General features: G+C 47.1%; 1 protein-coding gene across 8 annotated transcripts; it reads left to right on the top strand.

Annotated features, from left to right (window-relative positions):
• Positions 1-7: 7 nt before the first annotated feature.
• Positions 8-26,431, top strand: ZBTB49 (zinc finger and BTB domain containing 49). Of its 8 annotated transcripts, none has more exons than XM_055589092.1 (10): positions 8-130; positions 743-906; positions 1,811-1,956; positions 4,894-5,064; positions 8,328-9,430; positions 12,819-12,865; positions 19,746-19,819; positions 21,564-21,646; positions 21,733-21,894; positions 25,355-26,431. In XM_055589092.1, the coding sequence occupies exons 2-10, from the start codon at positions 784-786 to the stop codon at positions 26,029-26,031; spliced, it is 2,586 nt and encodes an 861-aa protein (XP_055445067.1). In that variant the 5' UTR covers positions 8-130; positions 743-783; the 3' UTR covers positions 26,032-26,431. The 8 variants fall into 8 exon arrangements, with proteins under 8 accessions (XP_055445067.1, XP_055445072.1, XP_055445069.1 ...); XM_055589091.1 differs by having other exon boundaries at positions 46-169; XM_055589095.1 differs by lacking the exon at positions 743-906 and having other exon boundaries at positions 55-169.

The following is a 26,431-nucleotide window of genomic DNA, read 5'->3' as shown; positions in this document are numbered from 1 at the left end:
GAAGTGACGCAACCGGAAGCCAGAGGGCGGGTGCCGCCTACCCAATGCTGTGAGGGGCGGTGTTGTCGCGATGGTTCCGCTGCCGGCTGGGCTGGGCCAGGAGCGCTGAGGGCGGCGGTGGCGGCTGCAGGTGAAGAAGAGGAGACGGGTCGGGGAGCGGTCTCTGAGGGTAAGGTGGGGGTTGCCGGACTGGTAGGCCGGCCTCACGAGAGCGTGCGGGTCTGAGGGCGATGGAAACGGCCCGGAACCCCGGGCTGGCCGCCCGAAGGGCCGGGCCGGGTAGGGCAGGGCAGGGACCGGCAGCCGCCCGGCGCATCCCTCTGGCGCCTGGAGGGGCCGTAGAGCTGCTGCTGGGTCGGGCGTGTCTGCCCGCGGCCGTGAGGTGCTTCAGCTAGGAGACGCGACGACCAGGCCGGGCTCCTTCACGGCGTGTGCAGCACCTTCGGCCTGGACGCCGCACCCGCTTTCCCCTCCCGGCCGCCCGGGGCACCGCCCGCGGGAAGCCGCGGGTCCCCTCTCCTCTCTCCGGCTCCCTCCATCGCCGTGTAAAGTTGAGAGAGTTAGCGCTGAAGACCCCAGAGCTCCTATAGCCCAGCCCAGTCTCGTGGCCGTGCGACCTCTCCATGCCTCGGATCCGCGTCTGTAAACGCGTGTTACACTGCTGTGCTTAACTTGGTAAGATTATTGTAGGATTTCCTGCAAAGCACTCAGTAGTGTTTATCTGCTCTTCTCAACCCTTAAGGGGCTTCCCTGGTAGCTCAGTTGGTCGAGAATCCGCCTGCAATGCAGGAGACCCCGGTTCAATTCCTGGGATCGGGAAGATCCGCCGAAGGGATAGGCTACCCAACTCCAGTATTCCCGGGCTTCCCTGGTGACTCAGCTGGTGAAGAAGACGCCTGCAATGAGGTAGACCTGGGTTCGATCCCTGGGTTGGGAAGATCCCCTGGAGAAGGGCAAGGCTGCCCACTCCAGTATTCTGGCCTGGGAAATTCCATGGACATGGGGTCGCGACGAGTCAGACGCTACTGAGCAACTTTCATTTTCACTTTGGGGCTTCCCTGGTGGATGAGATGGTAAAGAGTCAGCCCGCAATGCTAAGGAGTTTGCCTGAAATGTGGGAGCTCCGACTTCAGCTCCGAAGCTCAGTTGGTAAACAATCCACCTGCGGTGCAGGAGAACCCCGTTGGATTCCTGGGTCGGGAAGATCCGCTGGAGAAGGGATAGGCTGCCCACTCCAGTATTCTGGCCTGGAGAGAATTCCATGGACTGTATAGTTTCATGGGGTCGCAATGAGTCGGACTCAAATGAGCAACTTTCACTTCAGCCCTTAAGACAGGTCCCTTACATAGCAGTGGTGGTCACTGTGGGGCTTCGGTGAGCAAATGAAGGTTGAACCCAGTGTGAACAGAGAACTGTGAGAAGCTAAATTAGGACTAGGGTGCGGGTGTGGAGCTTATAAGGAGGGTTTCCCTCTGGAGGTGAGCAGTGTCAGGAATGGAATAGAGGGTGTATGCAAGGGCTCCGGTAGCAAAATGCCATAGCCTGGAGGGCCTGAACAACAGACATATATTTTCCTCACAGTCCTGGGAGCTAGAAGTCCAAGATAAGGTGTCAGCAGGTTTGTTTGCTCCCAAGGCTGCTCTTCTTGGCTCCCAGCCGCAAACGTTCTGGCCATGCCTTCTGGTGATCTTGCCTCTGTGCACAGCATCCCTGGTGTATATGTCCAGCTTTCCTCTTTTTCTATAAGAACAGCAATCAGATTGGATTAGGATCTACCTTAACTACCATTTTAACTTAATTACCTCCTAAGGCCCAATCTCCAAATATAGTCTTCAACATATGGATTTGGAAGGAAACACAATTCAGCCCACAAAAGAATTTATTGGATGGACAGAGAGGGAAGTATTCTCCAACAGAAGTGACAGGTTGCCCAGGTTTAAAAGCTGGATACTCGAGGTGGGTTTGTGTGCAGAGTGCATGTGTGAGTCTCTTCCTTGTGTGTGCTCTTCTGCACGTTTTTGTTTGTTTGTTTGCTCCCCCTGAAAACTCAGGGTGAATTCTCTTTGCTCTTTCTCTGGCAAACTTAACCTTCGGGTTTCAGCATAGATGTCTTTCCTCCAGAAGGTTTTCTTCTGACCCTCATCCCCCAAATGAATTTGTACCTTCCCCATTTAATATCTCCAGTACAGCCCTATTTTTGTTTCTTTCACTGAACTGACTCTTCGTGAAAGCATAGGATGACTATATCTGAGTTGTTTGCCATCTCATCTCAGTACCTGGTGTATAGTGTGCACTCTGTGAAGTTATGTGAGTGACTCAAACTGAGACACAGCCTGTGGAGGGCAGGGAGCATTCCATCCTGAGTTTATCAGCTTTCCATCCTCATCACAATATCTTGCCATGTATTAGGCACATAACTTAACTCAATTGGTCTCCATAGCATCATAAAGTCATTGTAGAGCTAAGACAGGAGTCTGGCCTTGTGTGCACGTAGCCAGTGCTTTTGTCATTAGGGTTGGAGTAGGGGGCTGGGGACCAAGCCGCTTGAGAAGCATGATGGCCAGAGAGGAAGAGAGGCACTCCAAGGCAAGTGTGTGCGTGAACCTCGGACACTTGGAGAAGTAATCTTTCAGTGGCCCCACTGAACAGACTTACCAAATTCTTTCCTGTGGTGTTTGGCCAATTGATCAATCACCTCATGGAACCGAAGGGCCTTTGCTCTAGGAACTGTCGCTACAGGATAAAATTCCATTCTGGTTCTTATTCCCAGTAGAAGCACCTCTTCGTTTGCATGTATCTAAGCTTTTTCTTATGTTTCCCTTTTTCTCCTTTCCCATATTTCCCTTCCTTTTGATGCCATTCAGTTTACCGTCACATTCTCAATGTAGATTTAGAACAGGAAGATACCTTAGAGATTATCTAACCCAATAGGGTACCCTCTATTTTTACAGATTAAAACACCGAGACCCAGAGTCTCCATCCATCTTAAAACCATGTATTGAACACCTACTATGTCCAAGGCACTCTTCTGGATACCAAAGATATGCTAATCGATAAAACAGTAGATTTTTGTTTCTTGTCAAAACGTGAGTTAGCCACAAAGACAGCACACCGTGCTCCTTGTATCATAGCACAAAGCCTGTGTTGCACACGTTCGTCCTCATGTGTGTTGTGCTTTACTTCGGTGCTTATCTGTGGGGTCACCTGGACAGTCAGGCGTTGGTGATAGACTGAAGAGGGTGCTGATTGGATTCCAAGGAAGGCCTTTGAGCTATTGCATGTAACTTGGAGTAGCAGTTAAGCATGTGGGCTTTGGGCTTTCCCTGGGTTTAAATCCCAACTCTGCCCTTATTGATAACCTATTATTATTAGCCATGTCGGTCCTCTCTAACTCTGGTCAGGTTATCTATTTGCTTTGTGACAAACTACCCTAAAACTTGGTAACTTAAAAACTGTTTTGTTTTAGCTCACAGTTTTGTGAGTCAGAAATTCAGGCAGGGCTCTGCTGGGTGGTTCTTCAGCCCTGCAGTGGTGTGGGTGGGGAATGGGGTTCAGCTGGCGGTGGGGCCGGTCTGGAGCCTTCAGCGTGACTTTGCTCCCATGTCTGGTCCCTTGGAAGGGATGACTGGAAGTCTGGGTTCAGCAGAGCCCTTCTCCTGCCCCATATACTGGCTCCAGCTGGGCATCTTACAGGCCTGTTGGCAACGCAGGCCTCCTGGAGCCATCGTCTGGAAGATGGAAGGTGGGAGCTGTCGGCTCAAAGGCCTCGGCCCAGAAAAGAGCACAGCTTTACACCCTTCCTGTCACCTGTTCTGTTGATTGAGATAGAGGCTGCCCCAAGTCAAGGAGAGGAGACCTCGATCCCACCTCCCCTTGAGTCACAGATGTTGTGGCCATCTTTAATCTGCCATGTGCTTCATTGTCCTCATCTGTCTGTAAAGTGAGGCTAATGGTATGTGGTATCTCTCTTACAGCTATTCTGAGAACTGAATGAGTTAATATGTGTAGAGGGCTTAGATAGAATAGTGCCTGACGTAAAGGAAACATTGGGTAAATACCATGATTATCCTTATGAGGTATATGATACATTATGATTTGTGGCAGTTATTTGTAAGACACATAAGAAATGTAAGATGCAAATTCTCTTTCTGGAGCTTTTTATAATCTTTTTTGGGAAGGTACAGGATGGATATCATGAAGCAGTTAGAGAACTATGCTAAGTAACATAACAATAGTTACAGTTTTTATAGTCAAATTGTGGGATGTTTCATAACTTTCCGTGTCACTTCTGTATAGCCAGAGAACATCTGATGTAGATTCAGGATATTAAATGCTGTATCTTAGCATTTAAGTCTTTGGAGGAAAGTTCTGTGTTGTGTTTCTCCTGTCCCTTTTCTCATGGGCATAGGAGCATGACTTCAGGGTTTAGGAACCAGGATTTAAGTCCTGGCTTTGGAATATAACAGTTTTCTTATCATGGCCACATTACTTTAACTCCTCGTTTCTTAATTTCCTTGCTTGTAAAATGGTGATCAAAGGGTTCTTGTAGCATTATTTGAGTTAATGGCTGGAATGTTCCTAGCACAGTACCCAGTCTATATTAGTCAGTAAATGATAGCTAATAATAATAATAAACCAAGATGGCTTTTCTTTTCAGGCAACCACTGGGGCAAGGGTAGGTAACCAATCACTCAGTCATTTGGACATTCAGCACCCTTGAGGATTCGGCACTGTGGACCGCGCCGTGCCATCTGACATAATGCTCACCTTTCTGCGTTCGTGTTGCACAGGAAGTCATGACAGTGAAGCACAGATCAGTCAGTCGGTTTGGGTGCCCTTTCGTGTCCAGTCATGGCATCAAGGATCACTGCTTATCAGCGTCCTTTGTCCTAGGTCTCCTGGATGGTGGAGCATGGACCCAGTTGCCGCCCACAGCTGCCACCTTCTCCAGCAGCTGCACGAGCAGCGGATTCAAGGCCTGCTCTGCGACTGTATGTTGGTGGTGAAAGGAGTCTGCTTTAAAGCCCATAAGAACGTTCTAGCAGCTTTCAGCCAGTACTTTAGGTACGTGTTTTAGACTGTTCTAATTGTACAGAGAGAAAGCTTTTTTGGAATGGAATTCTTTTGTCTAAATTTTATTTTCTCCTCAATTTCATTCTCCTTATCTTTTGTAGCACATTGTGGGCTTTTTCGTTTTTGTATTTAGAGTAACCTGAGCGGAAGATCCCCTGGAGGAGGAAATGGCAACCCACTCAAGTATTCTTGCCTGGAGACTCCCATGGACAGAGGAGCCTGGTGGGCTGCAGTCTATGGGGTCACAAAGAGTTGGACGCGACTGAGCGCACATGAGAAGAAGAGTCTTTTTAACTAAAATATATTTAGGGCCATGAGAGTAATTTGGCACTTTGTCTTTGATTTTTGAGTTGTAATTAATATCAGGCTTCTGTATACATTTCTTGTCCTTTCCAGGTAAAAAGATTGAGGAATAGAGTTTCTGATAAGAACATTTCTGTAATAAGAAATCTGAGAGGGGAAAACATCCTATTTGCCATGTTTTTAAAAATTAAAACATTTTCATTTTTGTTTCACATTTTACCATTCTAAGAAAACAGATTTGAACTCAATTTACTTATCCCTATAATTGTTTTTGCCTCAATGAAAGATTTTACTTATAAACAATAAGATCAAGCAATAGTATTTCATTTAAGTATTCTACACACATTTTCTGGTTAACTGGAATAATCTGTCCTGAAGCACTTTTTCAGGACTGCCTTGTAGCTCTAAAGGTAAAGAATCTGCCTGCGATGCAGGAGACCAGGGTTCGATCCCTGGGTTGAGAAGATCCTCTGGAGAAGGGAATGGCAACCCACTTCAGTATTCTTGTCTGGAGAATCCCATGGACAGAGAAACCTGGCAGGCTACAGTCTGTGGGGTTGCAAGAGTCGGACACGACTGAGCGACTAACACACAAACACAAGCACTTTTTCAGAACTTTTCCCCCTAAAATATATACTGTTTTACTACTCTAGTAAATGATACATGGAACAGTATTTAGTCTTTCCTTGATAATCCTGAATCATCAAATTAAGTCTCAGCTGTCATATGTGCTGCAAGTCATATTATAGTGGATTGACTCCCTGAGGCAGCATTCTGCCCATGTGCAAAATGGTCCCCTGCTTGGGCTTTGCCTGTTTCTTCTGTCTTTCCAGGACAGTTAGGTCTATATGTTATGATACATTGGCTAGTTTATTTGATAAAATGTCTTTAACAAACTTGCAGGACAACTTACCTGACTCAGTATTTTTACAGGAGACAAATTCATTCACCTGTGAACCTGACTTAGGCCCAGAACAAAGGGCCTGGGCCTTATGGTGCCTTTTCCCTGCATTAACTTACAGGGCTCTCTCACTGCTGGTTTATGGACCATTGGGTTGCTGAGAAGCATCAAGTACCAAGATCAGTCAGATTGACAGAGATGGAAAGTGGAGGGGTGGTTGCCAGGGGCTGAGGGGCTGGGGATAATGGGGGTTATTGTTCAATGGATAGAGTTGCTGTTTGGGATGATGAAAAGGTTCTGGAACTGGGTAGTGGTTGTGGTTACACAACGATGCGAATGTACACAGTGCCACTGAATTTATCATATGAACCACATAGCCAGGTGTTTGACATTTTGTGTGTTCAGCCATGATTAACAAATTAAAAAACTTTTTAAAAAGAGTCTGTATCTGAACTGTATCTAGAGTTGATTTATTATAGCTATTTTCATTTTCAGATGTTTTTAAGACACTTAAGATACAGAAGTATTTTTGTATGTGTTTTATGGTTTGAGGTAGATAATTTTCAGACTAAACATGAAATATTGAAAAGTGTGTTCTTTAGTTTTCTGTAATCTGTCTGTATGCAATGAATAATGCATATGTATAATTACATTTTGGGAAAAAGAACAATGAGTATATTTTTAAATCTTATGTTGAGATTTCCTTGGAAGTTTGGCTATTCAGCTTATGAATTCAATTAATCCAAATTGCTTTATTGAATAGCTTGCAAAAACTTCTTAAAGGATTGAAGCATATTTATTTATTTATTTTTTTTTTTTGCTTTTAAAAAGGACATGTTTTATTTTGAGTGATTAGAAAAATACTGAAAAACATTGAGAATCAATAATATCACAAACACACCTGGATCTTGACTCGGAATTGACAGACTTGACATTTTTCACTGTGGTAAGAACGCCTAACACGTGTTTAAGTGTGCGGCACAGTGCTGTTAACTACAGGCGCTGTGTTGCATAGCAGATCTGGCACTTATTCACATCGCATAACAACTGTTACCTTTTTTTCTATTTATTCATTTTAATTGGAGGATAGTTACTTCACAGTATTGTGATGGCCTCTGCCATACATCAGCATAAATCGTCCATAGGCATACATGTGTCCCCTCCCTCCTGAACCCCACCTCCCTCCTCCCTCCCCACCTTATCCCTCTAGATTGTCACGGAGCACCAACTTTGGGTTCCCTACGTCACACATCAAACTCCCACTGGCTATCTGTTTTTACATACGGGGGTGTATATGTTTCAATGCTGTTCTCCCAAATCGTCCCGCCGTCTCCTTCTCCCACTGTGTCCCAAAGTCTCTTTGTGTCTGCGTCTCCTTTGCTGCCCTGCACATAGCATTGTTGATACTGTCTTTCTAGATTCCATATAATGCATTAATAAATGATATTTGTCTTTCTCTTTTTGACTTACTTCACTCTGTATAATAGGCTCTAGGTTCACCCACCTCATTAGAACTGACTCAAATGCATTTCATCTGCCAGTGGACATTTAGGTTGCTTCCATGTCCTGTGCTGTGCTAAGCTGCTTTAGTTGTGTCTGACTCCATGCGACCCTATGGACTGTAGCCTGCCAGTCTCCTCTCTCCATGGGATTCTCTAGGCAAGAATACTGGATTGGGTTGCCATTTCCTCCTCCAGGGGATCTTCCCAACCCAGGGATCAAACCTGCATCTCCTGCATTATAGGCAGGTTCTTTACCACTAGCACCACCTGGGAAGCCCTGCTTCCAGGTCCAAGCTAATGTAAATAGAAGTGTGAAAGTGTTAGTCACTCAGTTACGTCTGACTCTGCGACCCCATGGGCTGTAGCCCACCAGGCTCCTCTGTCCGTGGAATTCTCAAAAGCATACTTAATTTTTAATCTTAGCATTTATCGAAGGATAGTCATTTTGAACATCATGACTGTATATAGCATGCATATTACTTAAAAGAAAAAGCTATCAGAATGTATGGTTTGTTAACCCTGTAAGCAGATATCCTTTCTTTTATCAGGAGCCTCTTTCAGAACTCTTCAGGCCAGAAGAATGATGTTTTTCATTTGGATATTAAGAACGTGAGTGGCATCGGGCAGATCCTGGACTTCATGTACACGTCGCATCTGGATCTTAACCAGGACAACATACAAGTCATGCTGGACACGGCCCAGTGTTTGCAGGTTCAGAATGTCCTCAATCTGTGTCACACCTTTTTGAAGTCAGCCACCGTTGACCAGCCTCCAGGCCTGCCCTGTCATGGCACCTTTTCCCTGCAGAGCACCCTGACTCCCGACACGAACTGTGTCCTCAGTGAAAACTACCCACCTCACTTGCTGCCGGAGTGCTCTGTGGGCACCCAGCAGGGTAGGGCCATGGACGGGTCACTCTCGCACGCCCCACCCTCAGTCGGCCTTCACCCGCCGACGGCCGAAACCTCCAAACAAGCCCCCGACCCGTTCGATGGCAGCTGCACAGAACTGCCTTTCAAACAGCCCAATTGTTACTATAAGCTCAGAAACTTGTACAGTAAGCAGTACTATAAACATGCCAGCTGTCCCAGTCATGAGCGAGTGACCGAGCAGCCTTTCACCTTCAGCGCCTCCACAGACCTTCACGCCGCGGATCGCCAGCCCTATGCGATCGGCCACGCCGAGTGTGTCCTGGAGTCCTCCCAGCACCTGCCTTCCAACTTCCTGGCCCAGCCTTTGGGTGAAAATGCCCCAGACCCCGTGTCCGACCACGCCGGCCAACAGCCTACCCGGCAGATGAGGCTCAAGAAGGCCATTCACCTTAAGAAGCTCAACTTCCTAAAGTCACAGAAATCTGCAGAGCAAACCTCTGAACCAAAACCCGATGACAGTTTAACCACGAGGCTAGAAGCTGCCCAGGAACACAGTGTGGAGAAAGTGAACAGCCCCAGCGCCGAAGAAAAGGAAAGCGAGGAACTCAGCAGTTCTGAGAACTTTAATGGTGTGAGTGAGACAGAGAGGCCCGAAGACTCCGCGGCCCTGGAAGACCAGACCCAATTGCCACAGTCCCAGAGACAGTACGCGTGCGAATTGTGTGGGAAACCTTTTAAACACCCCAGCAATTTGGAGCTGCACAGACGGTCTCATACAGGTACACTGATTTGGTCCCCGCAGGCAGAAGGAAAGGAAATAATACCAGACGATCAGACACCACTGCCTGCTCCCGTTTTTGTAAGAAGTTTTGCTATTGATTGATGATGTCATTGATATTTACCCCCAAAATCAAAGAGTGTTCGCTATCTTCTGCCTTGTGTTTTTGGTGATGTCTTTTAAAGAATAATCTTAAGTTAGTAAAAGCTTTCATAGAGCCATTTTAAAAACATGGTGCACTTTTCATCTTTTAATTGTGGTTTTCTTTGAGAACCTTTCCATCTCAAAGTATGGCAGATTCATTTGATTCACTCAGATTTTCAAATTAATTCTAAAACAGATAAGCAATATTTAGTTCTTTCTTTAGAATTAGATTTTTTTTTTTTTTAAGCATGATGTTGGTTAATTCAGACCAAAGTAGTTTAGTTTGAGTAATTCTGAAAGCTTTGGAAAGTAATTTGAATGTCCGATTTTTTTGTTTGTTTTTAATGTGTTTTTTAAAATTTATTTATTTTTAATTGAAGGAGAATTGCTTTACAATATTGGTTTCATTTCTGCCATACATCAACATGACTTAGCCATAGGTGTACATGTCCCCTCCCTCTTTGAATGTCAGATTTTAAAAATTGTGATTTGGGAGGCAGGAGGTAAACTTTTGAAAGAGGATCAGCTTTAACCATGTGGTATTTTCCAGTGAAAAATTCTTCCATTTGAACACTGAATTTTCAGAGTGCTGTTACCTTAGCTTATACCTCTTCCCCTTTCCAAAATATTTATTTTTTCCAAAGCTTTTGAAAAAGTGTTAAACAATATTTATACAGTATGTAATATAATACATGTATATTACTTTCTTTCATGCACTTAAGCCTAATGACCCTAGTACACATTACACATTATTGGCAGTTATCTTCGAGGCATGAGAAGGAGTATGTTCAGGAGGCTTCTAAAGTAACTGCTTTCAAGGTGCTTGTGTGATTGTGACTATTGGTGTGATGTCCTGTTATCACTCCTGATTCCCCATTTGCTTAGATGTTCACTTCCTTATTGCATTGTTGAGACTGAATTAATATTTATGAAAGCCTTCTATAAATTTTGTTGTATTTGAATATAAAATACTATCGTTATTTTTACTAGTTGCTCAAAGTTATTCCATACAAAGACAGTACCATTGACTAAATTTTGCTCTGAAAAAGCTTAATTTAGATCATTCTGTAATTTTCTGGAGCCTAAAGATCAGTATAATTTTTATTTGAGAAACCTACCTGTTTTAGCTTTAAAGGAAACAAGAATTATTTTTATTCTGCAAGAACGTCTTTGGATAATAGCCGTCAGACAGTTCTGTGGCACAGTTGCTTCCTGGGACATAAACAGATTGAGAAGGGCAGCAGTTCTCAAAGCATGGTTTGGGGAAGCCTTTCGGGGGTCAATAAGGCCAGAACTATTTGTATCCTCATGTAGGATGCTCCTCCTTCCCTCCTGCTCCCCCCACAAGTGTACAGTGCTCAGTCCCTCAGTCGTGTCCGACTCCTTGTGGCCCCACGGACTGTCTCTCTCCAGGCTCCTCTGCCCCTGGAATTTTCCAGGCAAGAAGACTGGAGCAGGGTGCCGTTTCCTCCTCCAGGGCAAGTGTACAGTGGAGTCGGCTCAAGGCTGCAGGATGTGGCATGAGGGCTTCACCTGGTGGCCAGTGAAAAATGTCTAGCCGTTTCTTTCAAAAATCATTCCGTTTTGATTTCTAATACAGACTGTACCGTCAAATATGGCCCACGTAAGGAAAAGCTCTTTAGGGTCCTCAACTGTTAAGAGTGTGAAGGGGTCCTGAGAGCAAAAAGTGTGAGAACCACTGGTGAAGGGTTATTAACCCTGGTCACCTGAGACTCTTAGGAACTAGTAACCTTTTTTTTCAGACTCTCGTAACTCATAGTGGGAGCTTTAATGTAACATTATCTATTATCTCCCTTATCTTCAGACATAAATGTAGTTCAAAATGCCGCATCCATGTGATTATAATTACAGTTACCCTTGAACAACACGAGGCTTAGGGGTGCTGACCATCCAAGCAGTCAGATCCTGGTATAACTTGCAGTTGGTCCTCCATGTACCCGTCCCTCCACATCTGCAGATTCAGACAACCTCCATGATGTAGTACTGTAATACTTACTATTGAAAGAAATCCACATATGCGTGGACTTGCACAGTTAAAACCTTGTGGTTCAAGGGTCACCTGTACTTGTGGTCAGGAGCTCCCCACTCATCCTTGGGGAAGCCATTAAACAGTTTGAGGATAAGATCAAAAGTACTTTAGCAGAAGCCCAGAAAGCTAGCCAACTCCAGCAACACAATAGGAGGGGAAACATTATTTTTTAGAAGGGATCTTAATGAAAGCACTTGATTTGAAGGGAATGGGGAAAGTGAAAGATTCTTGGCCTTCATGGGGTCTGTTTGTTTATTAGGGTTCTATAGGTTAAAGCCAGTACCTGAAGTATGTCTTTAAACAGACCATTTTCTGGAAACTATCTTCAGAACCGTTGTGGTTTCTTTATAGTAGAGTTCCATTCTCTACATCTGTTCTGTCCCAAAATGTGATCATTCAAAGTTACTGAAATTAGAGGGGCCAAGCAGTCAGCAAGGGAACACGTCCCATGGTGGAATCTTCTTTTCCCCTGTTAGCACGTTTCAACCAAGGCTAAAAGGCAGTGGGGAGGGGCTTTTTCCAGCACACGCTCAGGAGGTCCTGCTCTGTTTGGATGAGTCCCCCTGGTTCTGTTAGGACTCACCTGTGGTCAGTGCAGGAGCCAGGCTAAAAGATGGGTTTGTGCTGTTCAGCAAGAAAACTCACATTTGATTTTCGACTGAAGGGGAAATCTGTGTCCAAAGCCCCAGTATACTTTTGGGTGCAGATAAATATGTTTGATTTCAATACGGGTTTAAATTTGAAGAACTTTTTTTTTTTTAAAGAGAGAAGTAAATATAGATTGGGACTTCGTAGGTGGCTCAGTGGTAAAGAATCCGCCTACCAATGCAGGAGACTCGGGTTTGATCAGGAAGATCCCCTGGAGGAAGAAATGGCAACCCCTTCAGTATTCTTGCTGGAAAATCCCATGGATAGAGGAGCTTGGCAGGCTACAGTCCATGGGGTCACAGAGTCAGACATGACTGAGCACACACACACACGCAGATATAGATCTCACTTTTATCATCTCTGCTTGTCATCTGAGGGTGAGAGAGATGGTGGGGACAGAGGCTCCCCATGTTCGTACCCTGATGATGAAGTATGTTATGCTGTTTTGAATGGTGGGACACAGAAGGCAGTTTAAACATTGTAAGTGGAAAACTGTTGTGCAGGTATTACTAATGATTTTACCCGCTGTTGTTTTCTTTTGTTTTAGGTGAGAAACCTTTTGAATGTAACATTTGTGGGAAACACTTCTCTCAGGTGGGAATACTTTTATTTATTGTTAATAATCAAAAACCTGAAAACCAGTGTTTATTTTTATTACAGATGAGACATAATTTTGGAACTTGTGAGAGAAGACTGATGATATCTGTAACTTAAAAGACTTCAGACTAAATCAGGAGAAAATAATTTTCAAGAAAAAAATTTCTAGCTCATTGTGGGGGGTACCATTTTTTATAAACATAACTGTGAACTCACAATACCTTTTCCCTCATTAACGATGGGTCTAATTCTAGTATATTTCTTCTCTTCCTGTGCATGATATAAACCATATTGAGCTCACTTGAGGGCTGGGGGATTCCTAGGAGGCTCAGTGGTAAAGAATCCGCCTGCAGTATGGGAGACAAGGGTTTGATCCTTGGGTGGGTAAGATTCCCCTGGAGAAGGAAATGGCAACCCAGTATTCTTGCCTGGAGAATCCCGTGGACAGAGGAGCCTGGCGAGATACACTCCGTGGGGCCGAAAAGAGTCTGAACAACTGAACACACACACGGGGGCTGCAGTTTATGCCAGGCTGGACCCAAGACAGATGCCTTCTTACTCTTATTAGGGTTGTAGATGTTAGGGTGTTGGAGAAGACCACACACTTTGCATTCCCTGCCTTTGCACATGTCCTCTCACTTGGCCAGTGTGTGTTGTGTCCTCCTGTAGGCTCTGTACTGACCTGGGCACCAGACAGAGAGAGCGAAGGTTTCGGAGGAAATTCTGAATGCAGTAGAATGGCTGTGGGAGCCTGCTTATCCTTCTGTGACAGAAGGTAGCTGTTCCCAGAAGCTGCTCGCAAGGCCCAGTGCCCAGAGGAAACAGTTCACAACCGTTTCTACACTCGCATGGTAATCATGGAGTAAGAGCATGTACAGATGCTCCTTGACTGGGGAAGGACCCTGGGGCTGGGCCTTGGTGGAGGAGCTGGACCCCCTCACCCCGTGGAGCACAGGAACCGCAGGAGTGGCCCCAGCGCTGACACGTCCCCTTCCTCGGTCTCCCACACACCCAGACCTGCCGTCTGGCTGCTTTTCACTCTTCCTGCTGGCTGTGAGCCATAACTCACCATGCCCCAGTGTGTTCCTTGGCCTTATCGGTCCAGGCAGGGGCTGTGCACCCCACCAAGCCTCTGCTGAGCTGAGTGGAGGGATTGCTGGTCTACCTGCCATGCACTCTAGCTGAGGCCTGTGCTGCTTCCAACCAGCCTCCCCTGGAGGTCAGAACTTGGCCTCTAGAGCCAGACAGTGTGGATTTGGATCCAGCCTCTGGTTTTCTGCTTTGACCTCAGACAAGCTCCGTGTTTGGCACTTTGGCTTCCTTATCTGTGAAGCAAGGGTGCGGGACCACTGACCCCTGTGGTGTGTGAAGAGTAAATGAGTTTATAAGACAGTCAGCTTCCCAGGTGGCTCAGTGGTATAGAATCTGCCTGCAAATGCAGGCAGAGGAGTGTCTGATCCCTGGGTTGGAAAGATCCCCTGGAGAAGGACGGGGCAACCCACTCCAGTATTCTTTCCTGGGAAATCCCATGGACAGAGAAGCCTGGTGGGCTACAGTCCATGGGATCACAAAGAGTCAGACACGACTGAGGTCACAAAGAGTCAGACACAACTGAGCAACTAAAGATGTTCAGCATCACGCCTGGCCCGTGGTGAGTCCTCAGGACACATCAGTAGTCCCTCTCCTGTGGCCATTGCCTCTCATTTCTCTGTCCTCTCTGCTCTTACAGACCAGTCTTCCAAAGGCACACTCCCCCCCTACTCCACCCCCCACCACTTTAATCTTTGCAGCTTTGGTGTAATGGGAAGCCCTAAAAAGTGACTTAATGGCCATTAATAGTTAGCAATCACAACTTCTCTGGGTCTCATTTTTCTAATTCTTAGAATAGAGATGATACCACTGCATGGGAATATTAGGAGGATTAAATGAAAAAAAATGGATGTGAAAGTCCTTTATACATTTACACCATGGTAACAGTTTATGTTCTATCCTTTTCTTGCTCGGAATCCCATGGGTTTTCACTGTTAGCCAAATAAAGTGAAACCAGACATTGAGGCATTGAGCCTGCCTTCAGCCTTCTCTCTTGGAGTTAATGCCGGGGCTCACCCTCAGAGATTCTGACGCTGCTGGTTGGGGCTGGGGCTTCAGTGTTGGCGTGTTTGAGTACAGTGGTTTTGATAGCACGCTGTCCTCTGCTTCAGACCTGTCCTACACGTTCCTCTCGAGTCCCACCAAGGGCAGCCGTGTTTGATAGACGCTACAGAAATCCTCTTCTATATCGGTGTCTGTGTTTTTATCAGACTTTTATAAACATCGAGGGTTTTTTAATGAACATAACCATATATTTATGGTTTTTAGATGTGTATTGCTGTTTTACCTCCTAATGATGAAGTTTTTGTGAATAAGGACTCTTTCAACAAGTATTTATTAAAAACCTACAATGTCTGAGGAGCTCTGCCTGCACTGGGGCACAAAGATGAATAAGGCTTCAAGGAGCTTTGTGTTTAGAGGAAGCAACAGGTGCATAAAGTGGTAAAGCACAACGAAACGGTGGAACTTCCAGGGCTGTTTTACAGGGAACAGTTTGGGTGAAGAGGGGAGTGGTCGATCCCACCTGAAAGTTGTGATGTTTGGCTGGGTGCAGTCATGGGATGTGGCCCGTGACTGGTGCGGGGCCCTGAAGATGGGAGGCCTTGATGGATGGGCCTGAGGCTCTGGCGTTCCAGGCAGAGGGAGCAGTGGCGGTGTTTACACTTTAGTAACCTGTCCTTCATTTCTCAAATGAACTGGAATACATGTGGTTACAGTGGACTGGAAATACCCTCCCTTCTGGAAGATTCAGAAATAGCAGACCTACCAATAAAAATTAACTTTTTATTCATTGTAGTATTTAATAGGGTTGGTTAGTCTTTAAAAAAAATTAAATTAGCCACAACCTTAATAATGAGTCAGCAAACAGTTTACCTCAGCTTTGGAAAAGCTGTGATAAGCCTAGATTGTGACAGCCGGCTCTGCGTGTATTAATGCAATTTCGGACTCGGCCCTTGCCCAGATGACAGCAAGTGAGGGTCATGTAGTAGCTGACAGTATGCATGAGGCCCCATTTGGAGCCACGTGTCTCCCGTGTGCAGGAGAACCTGGCTGTTCAGTGCAAACAGAGGAGAAATCTAAGACCATGACAGGTCGGGAATACCTGTCACAAGAAAAACAGGCAAAGGGAAACCCGGTGTGTTCAGCTGTCTTGGGGGAGAGGAGTGGAGTTGCCTCGCCTCTCCAGTGAAGCAGAATAGAGACCCTGAACAGCCGCTGCGGAAGGACGGACGGGTTCTGAGAGGTTCAGTACCCTCCCCGAGTCTCCTTTGTCCAGGGTGTGATTGACAGGGCACTGCATCCCTAGGAGGCTGCTTACACATGTTCCAGGGTGCTGATGCGGCCCCATGCCAGAGGTCGCAAAACTGCATCCCATCTGTGGTGAATGTGCCAGAAATAATACTTCAGTGAACCTAAATTATTAAATCTTCAACTCTGAGGTGGTATTTCCCACACTTTTGATATTAAGTATCCTTTTATCAATGGAGTAATCATTGTTCCTTAGGTGATAGCCTTATGTTAATCTCCACATTTTTTTTTTTCTGTTTTATAGTCTTAAAACTTCTCAAGATGACTTGTAAGATCTGAGTTCTCTTTTGTCTCTAAAGTTTCACAGTTCCCTATTCTGTACAGAAACAGTCACCCACCACTAGAAGAGTACTCTGCCTGAGAACATGTGTTTGATTTGATCATGGTTAAATGCTGAGGTTCAGGTACCTATTGGAAGGAGTTTGTTTTTTAAATTATTAAGCAAACCAGGTGTTAACTTCTTTTCTGCAGCAGAGTTTTTGAGTTCTGACAACTCCATCCTAAACTAAAGTGCTGTCCACTTAGAAAGGGTAGAATTCCTTTTTTGCTAATATTTTTCAGCCCAACAGCTGAGTCCACAGACAAAGTCGAATTGGGGAGTGTTCCATCCCAGCTGTAGGGGCCATTGCTGCTCCCCTCCCAGGGCCTCTGTTTACCTCCTGGAGCTGGTGAATTACACTTTATGAGGACATTGTGAGGACTCTCTGCAAGTCAGTTTGTAACTGGTGAGCAAAGCGTTCCACTCATAGTAAACTCTTAACAAAGGAGACCTACTGGTATTTACCACTTGCTGGAGTTTTCATGGATCCAGCAGTATATAGATAATTTCTAAGATGTCTGTGTACTTAGGATATAATTAGTAACCTGGTGGCTCAGTGGTAAAGAATCCACCTGCAGTGCTAGAGCCTAGGGTTCAATTCCTGAGTCAGGAAGATCCCCTGAAGGAGGGTATGGCAACCCACTCCACTAGTCTTGCCTGGAGAATCCCATGGACAGAGGAGCCTGGCAGGCTATAGTTCATAGGATCACAAAGAGTCGGACATGACTGAAGTGACTTAGCATGCAAGCACGCAGAGCATAGCAAAATTTACTAAAAATAAAGACTTTTGACTAAAGGGCAAATAATCGGGGCCCCAATTTGCTATGTAATTTGGTATACATTATCTGAATGCATGATTGAATTTTTTTTGCCTGAATCTTTCCATTATTTAATCTATTTTTATGCCATTTATCAGACTAATATATGCTTCTTTATCAGGGGGAACGATAATTTTCATTATGCATTTTCAGTATTAAATAGCTAAGAAAACATCTTAAAGTTTGTTTTACTGTTGTTTACTGTAATATTTAAGCTTCCCTTGTAGCTCAGTCGGTAAAGAACCTGCTTGTAACCCAGGAGACCTGGGTTCGATTCCTGGGTTGGGAAGATCCCCTGGAGAAGGAAATGGCAACCCACTCCAGTACTCTTGTCTGGAGAATTCCATGGACAGATGAGCCTGGTGGGCTGCAGTCCATGGGGTCCCAAGGGTCGGACGCAACTTAGCGACTCGACCACCAGCACTGTAATGTTAAGTAGAAGACTGTTCAGTTTTATTTACTTTGAAAACAAGTAATTGTTAAGCTGTATTTAAAAAGGAAAGATGCACCATTGCTAAGAATTGAATCCGAATGTATTTCAACCATAATACATGGTTTATATAAGAACTTGAAACAGAGGCTCTAATTAAACTATTGAGCAGATGGTGCCATACAAATTGTTATTTAAATGACCAACTTTTCTGAAAGTTTTAAGTGACTGATTTAAAATGTGTGTTATCTTAAATCCAGTGAGCCGTTTCCTGCATAGCACAGCACTGGCATACTGAGAATTCAGCCCAAGCTGGCTTATTCACAGAAGCTGGCAGGCCCTCATGGAAGACAAGAGTTTAAGTTCAGACCAACCAACGTTAATTTCTGGCCTACTGTGTAACCAGAGCAACTGATTTATTTATCTGAATCTCAATTGTACACCTAGAAAACAGAGACAATAATACCAATTTCTAAGGGTAATTTGGTTATGTGTGAGTAGACCAAATGTCTATTGCTGTGGCATTTGCTGTTTTATTATTGTTATTAATAGTTATTCAGTTAAAAGCTAGTTATTTCCCATTGTTTTGCCAAATACTTCTCTTGGGTTACCTAAAATAAACCAGCTTTTTTCCCTTAAGCCATATTTATCATATTTTGAAATATAGTCTCTAACTCAGTGTTTTCAGAATCTGATAGACGTAAAGAATCTTCTGTGTCACATAACATAAAATCCGCAGTTTTCTTTATACTTTCAGTCCTATAACCATGAACTATCTTTGAATTTCACCTAAAATACAGTTTAAGCCAGCCACTCGTGCCTTCTGAGGTGGCCCACAATGTCTGTGTGTTTCTCTCTAAATAAATCCACTTCTTACCTGTCCAAAAAAAAAAATTAGAAGCCAAATTTATGAGTTGGGGATTATTGCTTATTCTCTTTTTGGCTTATTTTGTACATAAGGCCTGCACATTATTACCCTGGATATGTTCGTCCTCCTCAGTGTTTTTCATAGCAGAACACTATAAAAAATTAAATCGGGAAGTGACAGATTGAGACTGTTAACGTACAGTACAGCGATGGAAGATTGTGTTTTCCAGTCCCAATTTGAAACTTATGCCAGTAGCTTTTGTAATGTCAGGCCTTTGGAGGTTTAATTTCACTGTACTTTAGGCAATTTAGTGTTGATTTCCTGTTGATTGGCACATGGAAATCTATTTTGTGATCTCCATTTAAATCAGTTACTCTTCGTAAAGCCCTGCTGTTTCAGAGATTAGAAACAGTTAAGGCCTGCAGCTGAAGGACCACCCTGAATCTCCTGATTCGCTTTTTTTGCACAGAAGTAAAAATGACCAACCTGTCAGTAAGAGCAACTGTACCACCAGAGGAAATACTTTTTGGAAATGTCTTACCTTCCTTATGAACAAAAGCATGTTTTTCAAGGAAAAACAATGAATACTGAAATGACCAAGTACAAGTGCTACCTTTTTTCAAATGATGTTTGCATGTAGGTGGTTGAGGTTAAAAAAAAAAGAAATATAATACATCAGCAGCTGTTCAAAATACAAGCTTAGCAACCCTAAAAGCAGCCCCCACAGAATGTCGGGCCCATTTTACAGGGACATGGTGGCCTGTACCCCTGATGAGGGATAGACCAGGGGCTGGCATGGAGCCGAGCTGAAATCAGTCACCCCCTGTTCAGTTCATTGCCAGGCAGGGGCCGCTCCCAAATCAGAACCAGGCTGGGCCTCCATCTCCTTGCACGTGGCTGCTTCTGAGTCGTGCATCTGGGATCTTCACTGGGAAGTTGGACTGGAACCTGGCTAAATCTGTCAGTGTCCCTTTTGAATGTATGTGCCCTTAAAAAAGTTTTTTTTCCATTATTGGCATATTTTTTCTTTTCCTTTTCCGCAGGCGGGTAACTTGCAGACTCACTTACGTCGGCATTCTGGGGAGAAGCCATACATCTGCGAGATCTGCGGGAAGAGGTCAGTGCAGGGCTCGGTCAGCCGCCCGAGAGGAACCGTCTCGGCATCTCCGAGCCTCGCGGGGGCCGCTGTCACCCAGGAACACAGCAGAGCCGAACCCGCTTGCCTTTCATGTGACACACATGAGAACAGTGGAAGGAGATGGACATGTTAATCAAAGAAGAATCTAGGACACAGTCGTAGGAAAGGGGATTTTACGGGAAACAGAATTATGCTAAAATGTCCATTCATTCCAGAAATGTCTATTAAAAGATGACTGGTCCCACGGAGGTGACCATCTGGTAGGGAAATGAGACTCGGCAGCCTGAATGCCTGGAATCAGGAGAGTGGGGCTGGGGGCACGCCAGCCCTGCTCGCAAACCTGTGAGAAGGCTGAGAGTGCAGCCATAGGAAGGACGGGCGAGCCTCAGGCCAGGGAGGCCAAGCACTTGGGAGACCACAGTCTGCCTCTGGAGGTGGAGGTGCCCCCTCCTGTGGGCATACTGGCCTGCAGCCTGTACCCCCTGCCCCTCGGGGGGCGTTTGTCGGGATTCCACTCCCTCTGTCATCTGGTGGTTGGTTGTTCTAGGACAGGAGGCAACGGCCAGGCCTCTACCAGTCACTAGTGTTTTCTTCATTCATTTAACCATTCAGCCATTCAGCATTTATTAGGCACCTACTATATGCTAAGTCGGAGAAGGCAATGGCACCCCACTCCAGCACTCTTGCCTGGAAAATCCTATGGATGAAGGAGCCTGGTGGGCCGCAATCCATGGGGTCGCTAAGAGTCGAACATGACTGAGCGACTTCACTTTCACTTTTCACTTTCATGCATTGGAGAAGCAAATGGCACCCACTCCAGTGTTCTTGCCTGGAGAATCCCAGGGACGGGGCAGCCTCATGGGCTGCCGTCTATGGGGTCACACAGAGTTGGACACGACTGAAGCGACTTAGCAGCATATGCTAAGTGCTGTGATGGGAACACTGACATTTTCTGCCCCTGATAGGTTCGTATTCAGGAGGTGGGGGCGGGGCTGGGATGATATGGGGCAGTTATAGTCACAGTCTTCTACTGGGATAGGGCAGCACCCTTGATTCAGTTCCAGAAAAAGCAGTTGTCTCTGCAGATGGTAGAAAACAGAGAAGTAAAGGCTTCCTGGCCTGATAGTGTCTCTGCAGCTGCCCAGACACTGAAGGCCAGGTTTAGCACCCAGGTCCCGGGTCCTGCCTGTCTGGGGTGCCTTGTAGCACAGGCCCTCTGCTGTTTCGCTGGGGAGCGGGTCCTTGAAAGTCTTGTTTCTTAGGGTGTTTTCAGTGTGAGCCTTTTGAACTCCCGTTTAGAAGTAAAGCGTGCATTTATAGTCTTCCCAGATACATCTTCCCAGATGCAACCTGTGGTCCTGCGATCAAGTGAGGCAGGACAGAGAGAGACTGAGCTCCACACCGGGGCTTGGGTTGGGCTGGGATTGCCCCTCCACCCCCACCCCCAGCCCACCTAGCGATCACCTCTGAGGAAGAAAGGTTAACGCAAGTAGGTAGGGAAAAACTGTTTTAGAAATGAAACATTAGGATCATTCTCTACTCTTCCTTTAAAAAGAAGAGGAAAAAAAGATGTTCTTTTCTAATGAGCATCTCAAACGAAATCAGGCCACTCCTGGTCACATTCTGAGGGAGCAGCTCGTCTCCTCCCTGGGCGACTTGGAGTTAGAAAGGTCTGCAGTGACGCAGGCAGGCTCTTAATTGACTTTCCAAATTGCATTTGCAGGTTTGCAGCCTCGGGAGATGTCCAGCGTCACATTATCATCCACTCAGGAGAAAAGCCACACTTGTGTGACATCTGTGGTCGAGGTACGGCCGAGCGTCTCCCTTCGGAAGATTTCCGACTAAAATGTTCTCCGTCCCTCAGCCTAACCCCAGTGTGTGGTCTCCTCTAGGGTTCAGTAACTTCAGTAATTTGAAGGAGCACAAAAAGACGCACACGGCTGACAAAGTCTTCACCTGCGATGAGTGCGGGAAGTCTTTTAACATGCAGAGGAAGTTGGTAAAGCACAGAATCCGGCACACGGGCGAGCGGCCTTACAGCTGCTCTGCCTGTGGTAAGTTTCTGCCCACCACAGACCCCGTGCTCACCTGCTTCTCCCCGTGGGAAGGATGCCGGGCTCTGTGCCCACACACCATCCTCGGTCATTAGGGGGGCTCAGATAAGTCACCCCTCTCCTCGTGGGTAACATGGAAGTGATTGCTATTTCTTGATCACCTTGGTCTTTGATTCATCTGTGTCCATGTGGCATTTACCCAAGGTCTCGGCAACTGCCCTAGATACAAAGGTGACTGATAACAGAGTCCCAGGTGCCACAGGGCATTGGCAGTGGGAAAAGTGGGGGAGAGCGTGCGGTGCAGCTGCAGGGCCGGGGCACAGCGGCCTGCGGGGCATCGGGGGCACACAGTGGGCTCAGGAGGGGTGCTTCTTGAGATCGTGTCACGTGTCACAAAGCAAAGGTCACCTCTGCGGCATTTGGTGCATCAGTGACGTCATCGGGAGGCTCAGTTTCCAGGCACATCACTTCACAGGCCAGGGAACTGGGGCTTCGAGTAAAGTACCCGTGATCACAGAGTGTTGGAGCTTCTAAAGAACTAGGGGAGGGCGTGTGTGTGTGTGTGTGTGCGTGCACGCGTGCGCGTGCGCACACATGTACATGTGTGCCACTGGCAATGTGGACTGAATGAGTGAGTAACCATTTTTATGATTACCTGGTTAGAACAAAGAGGAAAAATGCTCAGAGTCAGGCTGTGGGGAGCCTGGAATTGGGGCATCCTCGGAGCGGCTCTGTTCTCGTTGTGGTTGGTCCCTAAAATAGGGCAGGATGTGTGGGATGTGGCCGGAGGCAGCTTCCTTCATGTCTCAGGCTTAAGCTGGGTCAGATCCCCTGGACACCAGTATCGGCAGCTCCGTGACTTGTCTGCTCCCTCTTAGAGGATAAAATTGCATCACTTTCGATCACAGTTGCAGTCTCAAATCCCTAGTGTAGGATGTCGGTTATTATTATTACAACTGTGAACTTGACCTCAGATTCACTGTTCTCTTCCTTCCAGCCAGGACCTGCTTTTGCCCGCTATGACACCGTAGGGGAGGCAGCGCAGCGGGCCCCTGTCTCCCCCCGTCCTTCATGTCCACCCCTCCCCGCTGCTCGCTGCCTGAGGCTTCTGACCCAGATGAGGTCAGCTTTCAGGGAAAGCAGGGAGAGGAAGGGAGCGAGAGTGATTCTGTGTGGCCGGTTCGGATCTGTAGTAACAGCTTTCCTGAGTTGAGTCCTGTCTATGGGACCTACCCATTTGGAGCGAACATGTCAGCAGTTGGGGTGCATTAGTGCTGTGCTGCCCTCGCCACGGTCTTAGAACATTTCCATCACCCCAGAAAAGAAACCCTGTGCCCACGGGCAGTCACTCTACACCTGCTCCCTCGGCAACCCTTGGCCTGCTCTCGGTCCCTAGGTTTGCCTGTTGCAGACAGTTCATAGAAGTCGCATCCTGTGATGTGTGGCGTTCTGTAACTGACTTCATCTCACTTAGCACGTCTGCTAGGAACATTCACATGCAAGTGTATGTGTGGGTGTATGTTTTCGTTTTCTTGGATTCAAAAGACAGTTTCCACTTCATGGTGGCTTCACAGTCTGAGCTTTGCTGACTTGAAAGCCGGGCCCTCTCTGCCTCTTCCTCCCTCCCTCTTCCTCCCCCTCCCTCTCCCTCCAGCATTTCACCTTCTTTGTAAGACAGCCTCCCCCTTACATGCTGTTCTCCTTCCCCAGCACTTAGCTGCACTTTGCAGGATGGAAAGGTGCATTTTCTTCTGGCTGGACTTTCTCCTTTAGCCCTCGGTTTTGTAGCCGTTCATCCTGAGGAGGCTTTCTCTGTCGGGGTCCCATCGCCCCTCTGGGCAGTCCTCTTAGGTTCCAAGGCTGGCTTCCTTGCAAGCATGACCCTCGTCTGATCTGTGGAAATACTCACGTTCTGTGCTCCGGGGTCTGCAGGCCCACGCGGGTGCAGAGGTGACCGTCTGCTCTCTCTCTGTCTGCCGCCCATACAGTAAGCGAGCTGTCTCCATTTTCCCCATGCCGGAGGCAGGTGCTGCTCCACTGGGACCTCCTAGGGACCCGCATCAAGCCCCTGTCTTGACTTGTACAAAGGAGAGACTCCTCCTCCCATTTCCCCTCTCTAGGGAACGCTCCTGTGGCTGAAATGAAATTTATATCCTTTGACACCTTTTGCCACATAATGTCCACTACTGAGAATTTATCTTAAGGAAACAAGGGGAAGGATGATGTGAGCTGACCCTCAAGTATAGTAGCAAACAGATGGAAGCAGTCCAAACAGCCCACCATGCTTGACCAGGGCTGGATAGCTAAGAATTCAAATACAGGGACGTAGGATTAAGTGAGACGTTCTGAAAGGTGTGTCCATGTAAATCATGTAGTTTGTTTCAGTTCAGTTCAGTCGCTCAGTCTTGTCCAGCTCTGCAGCCCCATGGACCACAGCACGCCAGGCCTCCCTGTCCATCACCAACTCCCGGAGTTCACTCAGACTCATGTCCATTGAGTTGGTGATGCCATCCAACCATCTCATTCTCTGTCATCCCCTTCTCCTCCTACCTTCAATCTTTCCCAGCATCAGGGTCTTTTCCAATGAATCAGTTCTTTGCATCAGGTGGCCAAAGTATTGGAGTTTCAGCATCAGTCCTTCCAATGAACACTCAGGACTGATCACCTTTAGGACAGACTGGTTGGATCTCCTTGCAGTCCAAGGAACTCTCAAGAGTCTTCTCCAACATCACAGTTCAAACGCATCAATTCTTCAGCGCTCAGCTTTCTTGATAGTCCAATTCTCATATCCATACATGACTACTGGAAAAACCATAGCTTTGATTACACGGACCTTTGTTGGCAAAGTAATGTCTTTGCTTTTTAATAAGCTGTCTAGGTTGGTCATAACTTTTCTTCCAAGGGGCAAGCGTCTTTTCAAACAAAGCATAGTTTGTTTCAGTCCTTTGTAAATGGCTTCTATAAGGTTATGTATTGGTTTTTCTCTTCTGGTGTTCTGACCTCATGGAAGGCCTTAGATCACCTACCTCTAGCTTATACCTAGAGAAAGGAAATAGTACCTGGAGAAGGAGTGTAAAATTACGTTAAAAATTGAGTTTATAAGTAACTTTCGAAAAGATGCTTCTAAAGTAGTGATTGGCTGTGTTCCATTTGGGGATAGCAGAATAGCGCTGATGTGGTTTGCCAGCGTGGGCTGTCGGGCAGGCGCCCAGGCCCCCAGGGGATGCTCCTGGACAGGGGGATGGGGCTCCGGAGGCCTCAGGTGACACGGCACGTGGAGACCGAGGCTGCAGGTTGGGGGGCTGCAGCGGAGGGGCGTGGAAGGTCTGGAACCGGCATGACTGGTTGACAGCAGGGCGCAGCCGAGTTCACAGGAAAGTGGGGTCGTTTGGCACTTGGGGGTGGCAGGGACATCCTCCCGAACGTCCTCCCCTGAAGAGCGCCCTGTCTGTCCCTGCAGGGAAGTGTTTCGGAGGGTCGGGCGACCTCCGCAGGCACGTGCGCACGCACACCGGGGAGAAGCCGTACACATGCGACGTGTGCAACAAGTGCTTCACACGCTCGGCCGTGCTGCGGCGGCACAAGAAGACGCACTGCCGGGCGAGCGACGAGGGGCCGGACGCCCTGGAGGCGCTCACGCGGGCCATCGAAGCCCCGGACCTGGAGCGGTCCCAGAGCTCCGACTCCTTCTCCCAGGACGTGTCCGTGCCTCTGATGCCCGCCGTGACCGTCAAAATCCCCGCGCACCCGGTGGATGAGGACTCGGTGGCGGGGTTTGACAGCCGCTGTAAGTTCCAGCCGGTGGCTCAGCCCCAGCACGGGCCGATTGAGTCCGAGAAGCTCAGCCTGGAGCCGGTGAAGCTGGCCAAGCCCCCGCACATGCCGCCGGCGCAGCACCAGGCCTACGGCTACCCGGACGTGGATGCCACAGCCGGCGCTGAGCCGCTGCAGGCCGACGGCGTGGCTGCCCTGCGATCATCCCTGGCGGCCCTGGACCATCCCCCCTGCACCGACCCCCTGGGCAGCCGCGCCGCTGCCCCCGCCTACAGGAACTCGGAGGGCCAGTTCTTCTCCAGCATGACCCTCTGGGGATTGGCGATGAAGACGCTGCAGAACGAAAGCGAGCTAGACCAATGACGCCCCTGTCGGGTCTCACTCAGCGTCGGAGGCCGGGGCCGGGCTTCGGGGCAGGATGCCTTCTCACTAGCTCCAGACAGAGCCCGATCCTGACCTGGAGGGGCTGAGCGCCCCAGCACCTTGAGCTCAGCCTGCAGAAGAAAGCCTCCTGGCCCCTCGCGGAGGTGCACGTGGGACTGAACAAGGCTCTTGGACGGGTGGTATGGACTGCGGGGAACTCCTGCACATTTTGGTCATGGTAAAGGGAAATACACATCTATAATAATCCAGATATTATTTTTGCATTTTTACATGGTTGAAATTTGTAGCATTTTGTATTTTTATTTACAAAAAAGGTTTTATTTGTATAGGGAACTCATACAGTAATTTAATTTGAATAAATGGAAGTTGCCTTTCTGCA

The sequence above is a fragment of the Bubalus kerabau genome, chromosome 7, assembly GCF_029407905.1.
Source record: "Bubalus kerabau isolate K-KA32 ecotype Philippines breed swamp buffalo chromosome 7, PCC_UOA_SB_1v2, whole genome shotgun sequence".
Classification (NCBI taxonomy): domain Eukaryota; kingdom Metazoa; phylum Chordata; class Mammalia; order Artiodactyla; family Bovidae; genus Bubalus; species Bubalus kerabau.
Note: the sequence above shows the minus strand (reverse complement) of the source record. Positions and strands in the feature narration are given on the sequence as shown.